The following is a 9,232-nucleotide window of genomic DNA, read 5'->3' as shown; positions in this document are numbered from 1 at the left end:
ACATCATCTCGTACCGCATCAGCTCCATCTCTTCCGCAGTCCGTGCCGCGCCCGTGTAACCCCCTCTATCCGCCCAAACGGCAACTGCTTAGACATGCGGTGGCCGGGAATGCGGGCTCCGTGACCCAGCCAAAGCAGCCAACAGTAAACACGGCCACACACGCGCGCACACACACTCACTCTGCATGTCGTAACGTCACCAGGCCGTGACCCACAGAACATCAATGTATAATATTTATTCGGTTACTGCTCCGTTTACAGTACGCAATTTATCATTCAATTACATCGTGTAACGATTGAAAAGCAACACATATGACATAATGCGTTTTGTTATTTTATATTATTATTTGATATCACAATGTTGTGTCGTTTTTCAAGCAGAGTTCAGTGCCACGCGACGGGACCCGCACACTTCACATCGCCCACAGGGGGGGGTCGTCTAACGTGTCTCAGTACCACCCACCCACCTGTGGCCGATAAACCTTCGTAGTACCCAGTCTCTTTACGCCGCCAATGAAAGTGAATTATGCGTTCAACCTTTGCAAAGTGGGTACTTTGACAATCAGCCCTTTTTGAATAACTCTTTGTCAATACACTGCTGACCGAAGGCGTTCCCTAGCCATGTGGTACGGAGGTCGTTTGACCATACTTCACCATGCTGGTCAGTGTGGGTTGGTGAAGGGGGACAAGGGGGCTGCACAGAACTGGTTCAAATATCTCTCGTCACCGATATTACTGCGATCAGCCGTGGCCGCGTATGGAGCTCGGAAAACCTGGTTCATTACGCAGTCAGCAAACCACTGCGCCGCCACTACATCCACATTTCACCTTTATTGGCAATTTAAAGAAACCGGCGTCACGAAGTTAACCTTTGGGTGGCACTGATTTAAGTGCTGGCTCGTGAAGCCACACGGCCATGGTAGTAGCGCTCTCCTCGTCTGACCTCGTCACGGCGACGTGAGCGTGAGACGTGAGCTCGGCACACAGCTCTTGTAGCTGCACATCGCGCCTGCGTGTCCCTGGGTGTCCCATACGAGGTTGAAACAAAAAAACCACGGGCACACACTGGGAGGTCACGGTCAAGCGCAACGCTGCAGCGCTCCAGTGACATCACTCGTGTGCCATGACGAAGGGCCATTGTCCGAAACGTCGCCGATTTTATAATTTTCCTTTAAAGGCCGCGGTGTCATTCACGAATTTGTTAAGTTTTGTTTTACATCACCGCATTGGAGCGACTGTCCATCACAATTGCGTGGCAGTGACGTCTCGGTGACGTTCTCAACAATGGCGAGTCTGACCCCAGGTTGTGTTGAACTTCACATCATATCCCCTCTCACTCGGCGCGGCGGCCTCAGACGCGTGCGGTACAGCCCGGGACACAAGAGCGCGGGTGCGTGGCTACAAGACAAGAGCCGCCTTCTTCTCTCAAACTTCGCGTCCCCTTTGATGTTGTGACGCAAGCAGCTCTCCCGGCAGCTCTCAGGCGTGCGCGCGCGTGGCGCTGCGCGTGACGGAGTCTTCACCGATGACTCGGAGCGCAGTGTCCGTGAGCAGCGCCGAGCGCTCTTGATCCGACGCTTTGGCGGCAGGGGGTTGGTGGGTTACCAAGAGATTTGTGAAAATTTCCCACACAGCCGCTGGGCCGCGAGGTGGTGGTCAGGAGATGGCAGCGGTGCTTCCCTTCCGGGCGAACCGCGTGTTTTTAATCTTCGTACGACTCGTGGAGTCTCTCCAGCTTCTGCGGTCTCCTCTCACAACGAAGCGAATATCTCCTTGGAGAGGAAAGTGGCCGATCAGCCCATCGCAGGACTCTCCTGTAAGCGTCTCGAGACTCACAATGTACACGTGCAGCCCGTTTTGTCAATCCACTGCTGGATGAGGACCTCCCCACGACATACAACAGCAATAGATGTTGCTCCACTGCCAGTTGCGGCCCATCACATCATTCCCGCAGCCGACAACAGCCCGTTATGTGCGGCGAACATCCACCCACCCACTATCCATGATGTGTGCCCGTCGACAAACAAATGGTAATTCTTCCATGTTACACGAAACGTCGTTAGGTGCGGAGTCGCCCCGCACCGCTTTGCCGGCTGCAGGGGGCGCTTCAGTCGCAGGGATCCCGAGGAAAGGAGCGCACCCCAAGCGGCTTCCCTGTGCCACAGGAGCACGGGCCCGCATGTTTCATTAACGACACCATCTGCGCTACAGCGCCGGTCGTCACCGGCGAGCCGCAGTCGCTGGACTGATTCAGAGCCCTGCACCCCCATCGTGCCGTGGGATTCGTGTCGATTGGGAATCCTCGGCCGGTGGTGGGTAGGCAATTCCACATTCCCGCAACGGGTCCCAGACGTCGCAATAGTTCACGTGAGCGGGCGGCCGTGGGGGTCGAGCAGACTAAAATAAAACGAGTGAGTCATGTTCTCTTTGGCACGTCAACGAATGCTGCCAAATCTCTCAGCCCACTCGCCCCACTCACCCAACACAGCCGCCGCCTCAACACCGCCCCATTGTTGGCTCCGATGGACATCTCCCCCGCACCCGAGTGGGGGAGTGCCGGGAGGCTTTTGTTCAACGGTGGAGATGGAACACGGTGGAGATGACGAAGCACGGTGGAGATGGAACACATCCTGCCCCTGGCCAGACGGGCCGGGCTGCCGCTCGGCATGGCCACTCCATTGTCCCACTGCGAGGCAGGAAGAGGCTTGGGAACGCGACCCGACTCAACGCGTTTTTTTGTTTTTGTTTTAAACGAACGGAGGCGCGGACCCTGGCACAAGCAGGAAGGGTGGGACCCCTGGCGCGCACCACGTGGGTCGCAGCACGTCCCACGCGTCTCCCCACTCGCCTCCACGCTCGCAAGGTTACCTTTTGAAACAATCAAAGGCGGTTCGCTCTCCGGCGCATTGGCGGGATGCACCGCGCACTATCCGGCGCGAGGTCCGACGTTTCGCTCCACGGCGCAAGCGGCGAAATGCCGGACATCAGGAACTGAAGAAGCTCCCAACACGTGGAGCGAAACGTCGGACATCGTGCCGAACAACACCGCGCAACGACCCGAAAACGCATCGGAGAGCTGCACGGCACAAACCGCAAGAACCTATGCAGTGGTGATAAAACACGTTACAATCTTCCTCGTAAATATAACATTAAATTATGTCCTTTCTTTAAAAACTATTACATAATTGGTCATTTCATTTACTTTTTTTGTCCAGCAAAAGTAGCTAGCGACATCGATGCGGGCCCCCGTACGAGAGCCAGCGGGAGTGGGCGAGGTCAGGGAGAGGACATCGATGCGAGCAGTGGCAGCCCCGACCTCCAGGTTGAGGAGAGAAAGGCCCCGTTTCAGCTCATTCGTGCATTTGGACGAGTTGGCAAACAGTAACTTGAAGATAGCGCCGTGAGATGACGACGATGATCGCAATGATAACCAATGGACCAGTGCTGGGCTCTCAGTAGCTGCATGGGCTGTGTGCATCCATTGGCGGTCAAGGCACTGCCAGCGTATTCCAGCTCTATGGGTCTCCGCGTGAGTCTATGGGTCTCTATGCAAGTCTAGGGGTCTCTGTCACTGTCAGTACATTGCAATGACTCAACTAATCCAGCAGAACGCGTTATAACCCGAGACTGGAAAACCCGGGGCAGAGTTGGTGGCCTGCCCAACCTGGGAGCCACGAGTCAATACTGAATTATTTAACATTCCATTTTATTTCACATCTCACAGCGGCCCTGCACGCTCAGAAGGTCAACACATTACCCTCTCCGCCGAGGCCGGCTCTGAACTGCAAATACGATGGAGCGAGAATCTAGCAGATGCCAACACAGGTCTGTTACGCCCCCCCCTCCTCTTGAAATATATTTATTTCTGAGAGACGGCATTTGTCTCTGCTGCCACTGATGCCACGTGTTGATGGAGAGGACCCCCGTGGAGCCGAGGGCTCTCTGGGTGGCTGCATAAAACACTTTTAAGTGGATTCCACTTTAGTTTGTCATTTAAAGTGGCACGGGAAGAAGAAAATTAAATAAAAGCGTCACTTAAGGGCCTGGGTTGAGATGTTGACAAACGCACGTGGCATCGCCTTGGCGATTCGCTGCATTGTCGGCGATGCAGCTGTTGCCGAGTACTCGCCGAAATAAAACCTGGTGAAGAAAAAGGTGAAAGTTCGCCAAGATGAGAACGTGTGGCCCAACCGGGCAGAGGGCCCAGCCGTTCACTGCCACCACACACGACGGACAAGTAGGGCGCAGCAAAATTACAACAAGAAACATCCAGCATCGTCATCGTTACCATCATGGATATATTGATCCTTATTTTGTTAATGGTGTCTGAAGATGATGATGATGATCATCACGATGATGCCGAATTATTTTCCGTCTCGAAATGCATCGGTGGCGCCAACTGGGTCCCTTGAGTTGTATTAAAATTGGCTTTCCATTAACGTAGGAGTTTCGAGTAACGTGGGAGTTTCGAGCAACGCGGCCGGGAGAGATGGTGCCTCCCTCGACCCGACCCCTCCGCCCACCCCTCGCGTTCCGTATAAATAAAGCAACCTCCCGCCGCGACACGAGGTGCTGCGTATGAATGACCAGCATACACGATTGGCACAGCCCAATAAAGCAACAACAACAACAAAAATCAAAGAAAATTATAAAAAAAACACAAGCTGGCAAGCCAGTCCAATTAGGGAGCCTCTATTCCCTTAGGCGAGAACGCGTTATAACGCCCGCGGCCTTGTATCGTAACGCCCACCCACGCACTCGCGCTCGAGCGCGTGCACACATCGCAGCGGTACGCGGCACACAGCTGCGTTCTAATATATATGTGTGTGAAAGCTAATTGAAAGTATTCTGTTGCCAGTCTTGACCAGAACCTATAAGGATGCCGGGCACTGGTGTGGGTCTGGGTGAGCTGGGACGCAGAGCCACAGGGGCTCGGATCTGTTTGGCGAGTGCGGCTCGTGATGCGAAGGCGCCACTCCAGAGAGGCGCTCGCGGCGAGCGCGGCGTGCGTGGGAGAGGCGAAGTGAGCGCTTAAAGGCAACGTGGAAGCGCTCCGTCATCGCTGGGGTGAGGAGGGGGGCCAGTGGGGGGGTTGCGGCTAGCGAGCCCGGTCGATGGCCTGGCAGGTCACTTCCACTCTCCCCCCCTCCCCCCACGCCACCCCACGGCAGCAACGAGCTCGTCACCACATCTGGGAACGGTTTGGCAAGAAATGTCGTCGGCGTGAACGCGCACCGCGGCGTCGTCGTTTTTTTTCCTTTAGTGGAGGAGCGAACAGAAGCGAGGCGCTGTCAAAACGCCGTGGTCCGGTCGGGGTCAAGGCTACAGCCACTCATCGGATCGCTCAGGCCCATCCCTGACACGGCTCGGAGTCTCCCCCCCCCCCCAGTCGCAGTGCCCGATACGCTCGGGCCGCCCCGCAGGCGGCCGCGTTCGTTCCGCTCCCTGTGCCGCGTGACGGATGAAGCAGCGCGGACCTTCCCTTCTCCCCGACACGTTCAAGTGGAGGCACTCGCTCGACTCAACGTGCTGGCCGTCACGCAGAGACGCACGGCGAACGTCTCAAAAACGACCGCACTTTTTTTTTGTTCACGAGTTTACAAAAATACCGAACTGTCGTTAATTTTGGGAAAGCTTTGAAAAGGAACAAAAAAACGGTCGAGTCGGGTTTCGTTAACGCCGCGCGCACCGACGCACGGTCCTGCGCTGTCCTGGGAAAGCCTGCGAGTCTTCACCGACGTGAACATTCCCGGCTGGTGTGTCAGTTGTGTAACAATAATACGGATACGCCACTCACTCAACACACAACGCACGTACACGTGGTGCTCAACCCTCCTCCGGCGGTGCGAGATATTCTTCTTCCCGTGATATGTCCCCGCTTTTTCTTTTGAACCCCCGCAGAGGCGGCAACCCGAGCCTCGGCGTGAGGCGCCGTGCTCGGAGCGCCTCCTGCGCCGTCACGGGGAGACGCCGGGGCGCTCCTCGTCATCGGCGAAGGCCGCCGGGTTCGGCCGACGAGAGCGCGACAAAGACGCCGCCTCCAAGTTGTGCCGGCTAGCGACGACGGCGCTGCGACGTCGAGTCTGGGATTGACACCGCGCTCCCGGCCGTGTGCTCACCGACGTTCTTTTCGTTAGTTCCCCCCCCCCCCCCAGTTTAATTCCCAGGACATTATTGGCACAGTGCAATGAGACGAAGAATCCATTTGGAAATCTCACGTGTCGCAGGACAGCTGCTGACCCTTAGATAACAGGCGGTGGACATTCCACACATGCTACTATGAGATCGGCGTTCAGTCGCAAGGCATTTGAACGCCCTGTGCTGGAATGTGACCTAATGAAGTGAAACACCAAACCCATGTTATTATTTTGTATTGTGTGCGGAGTCAACGGTGAGCGGGGCCAGGGCCCCCGTGGTTCGCTTATTCCACCAGGAAGTGACTTCACGGGAAGTGACATTGGGAAGTTCGGCCACATGGCTCCGTAATCGAGCGACGACGCGAGGGGAATTCTCCGGTCGGAAGGAGCGACCCTGCGAGGGCATCGCCCCGTATACACATCTTTGTGCGTGCACCGGGCTCGAGACCACCACTCGCTCGCTCGCTCTCCACTCGCCCCAAAACCCGGCCCTTGGGTTGTTCGTCTCTCGCTCGCTCCCCTGACCCTCCCCTGGGTGGGTGGTGGAGGTCCCCGTGCGCCGTGATCGTCGATGTGGAGCGGCCCCGCCGGGACTCAGAGCGTGCGCACGGCGACCGGGTAGAGCAAGGACAGGTGCTCGGCACCCTTGATGGGCAGCTTGCGGTTCGTGTAGTGGTGGATGACCTCTGGCACGGTGTCAAAGGGCAGGCTGTTCTGGCCCAGGATGTACTTGCTTTCTTTGGTTCGCGACAGCTTCATGTGCATGAACCCCTTGCTGCTCCTGTGTCCGCACACACGCACACACACACACACGCGCGCACAACAAAGATAAAGACAAAGATCCCCCATATAGCCTTAACAGACTGTAGGGGCAAGTGCTGTTAGCGAGCACCTATGAAGGCCGGAACGGTACACGAGGGGGTGGGTGGCCAGCGCCATGCCCGACCGCCTTTGTCTCCCCAGTGGCGATGTTTACACACCACACCATGTAGTCATTTGAGGCTGAGTCGACTTAGGAGAGGCCCAGGACCGGTTCAGATAATCGTCACTGGTGTTGGCCATGAGCGGAAATCGAACTCGGGTCGCCAGGTTCATAGCGCAGCATAGCGCTAACCGCTACACATTCACCGCCGTGAGCATTATTAACGCGGCGATGCAGCAGCAGCGGCAGCAGCAGCAGCAGCAGCAGACAGCAGCAGACAGCAGCAGACAGCAGCAGCAGCAGCAGACAGCAGCAGCAGCAGCAGCAGCAGCAGACAGCAGCAGCAGCAGCAGACAGCAGCAGCAGCAGCAGACAGCAGCAGACAGCAGCAGCAGCAGCAGACAGCAGCAGCAGCAGCAGCCACTGCCCTAAACGCCTCCAACGTTCACGCCCCCGGTGGAAGTTGCCCATTTGAACTTTGTCACAAATTGTTAAATGCCGTCCGTATGCACCCTATGAATCAACAGGGGATCTGCCACAACCGCACAGCACAAACCTGTCTCTTACTCGGACAACCAATGCCACGCGCATAAAATAACGCGTTTTTTCAAACGAGACGCATGACCGCGCGTTCCATGACTCCGCGCGAGAGCGGGAAGCGATTCTCCCCCCGTCCCCGCTACCCAACCGTTGCCAAGTCACCCCGACGGGATTAAAGATTCAGCGAGAATCTCCCGGGACGCGTGATGGTTGCGGCGCGAGGATGATTGCTTTCTCTTCACGGCGCTCGAGACGACGATGACTTCATCTCGCGCTCGGCGTGTGCACACAAAACCGCGGCGAGCGGCCGCTTCAGAAATCTCTCGCTCGCTCTCTCGCTCGCTCCCTGACGACTTTAGCACACATCCTGTGAATTGTACCGACGAGCTCCCCCCCCGCAACCCCCCCCTCCCCCCACGTGCCGGAAAAAAACCGAGGGCTCGCTCGGCGCAACGGCAAAAACGAATGAGACAATTTCCTGCGCCGTTTGGCGGCGACTTGAAGACGCAAACAAAAGAGGTGGAGGGGCGGCGGCAAGCACAAAAGTGAAACGCGAACACAAAAGTGAATACTGCATCTGGGTAGAGAAGCAAGGTGGAGTTGGGGTTAGCGACGGGCGAGTGCCACCCATCTGGTTGGCTCGTTTGGAAAGGGTGAGGAGTGGCGCTTGGGTCTGCTTGCCTACTTCGGTTGCTAGTGGTAGGACTAGTGGTGGCCGATTCAAGTTATACGCATGTACGTATTAGTAACTTCTTTCCCACCATACATTGCCGACCGGGCTAGTCTAGAGGTGCTACACGGATCACATCGCCACAGAGCCGTGAAACTCTCAAACTGATGGCGCTTGCGAGGCGGCCAACAGACGTTGGGCTTGCGGACCGGCGCGGATGATTGAGTGTTCTCCCCTGGCACGCGTCTGGCCGCTCTGGCGTACTGCCCACGCGAAGATAATAACAGGTCCCTCGGAGAAGAGTCGGCCAAACATCCCCACGAAGCAGATTTTGGCTCAGCCATCGAACAAAGCCGGCCACCGCATCGTGGCCGTCTGGAACGCTCTTACTGCCGATATTAGGAAGCCACTGGAGCTATGCACATTAAAATCATCTCGATTGAAAACTAATTTCTAAAGAACAGATTTTTTGTGTTTAGTTTGCTGTCCTTCCCCCGCACCTCCGATTAGAACGGTTGGCCACGTACCGTGCGAAAAAACTTCAACATACACACATACATACCAAATAGGGCCCTCCTGCAAACAAAAATTATCTTACGACTCGGTGAGGCTTTCCTAGATAAATAAAAAACACTTTGAAATTTTCTTGGTAAGATATGCCTTGGAGTGAGTGGTTCTTTGGCAAAAATCTGCAGTGTACATGTGACGTGATTAAGTGGTTCCTTGGCAAAAATCTGCAGTGTACATGTGACGTGAATGCAATTGACAAAGCACAACGTTCACAAAGAATCCTGCACACGCCCTTGCCCGAGAGGGCTGTGAGACACCACGTGCCGTCTTGTTGAACACAAACTCATTTGAGTTGTTGCGTTTTACGTTCAGCGAGGCCCCATACACTGGTTTGTACGGAGTACTCTTGCTAATAACATCCGGTAATGCAGCAGCATTTTTGTTGAACAAGCC

General features: G+C 55.8%; 1 protein-coding gene across 3 annotated transcripts in view; it reads right to left on the bottom strand.

Annotated features, from left to right (window-relative positions):
* Positions 1-220: 220 nt before the first annotated feature.
* LOC144931055 (SH2 domain-containing adapter protein B-like) overlaps positions 221-9,232 on the bottom strand; it is a 91,856-nt gene continuing 82,844 nt past the window's right edge. For all 3 annotated transcript variants that reach the window (XM_078854955.1, XM_078854956.1, XM_078854954.1), the window contains one exon: positions 221-6,918. In XM_078854955.1, coding sequence (XP_078711081.1) covers positions 6,732-6,918 — 187 coding nt within the window. In that variant the 3' untranslated portion in view covers positions 221-6,731. The remainder of the gene's footprint in view (positions 6,919-9,232) is intronic.

This window comes from Lampetra fluviatilis, chromosome 3 (assembly GCF_964198595.1).
Source record: "Lampetra fluviatilis chromosome 3, kcLamFluv1.1, whole genome shotgun sequence".
NCBI lineage: Eukaryota > Metazoa > Chordata > Hyperoartia > Petromyzontiformes > Petromyzontidae > Lampetra > Lampetra fluviatilis.
This window is presented reverse-complemented; position numbering and strand designations above follow the sequence as displayed.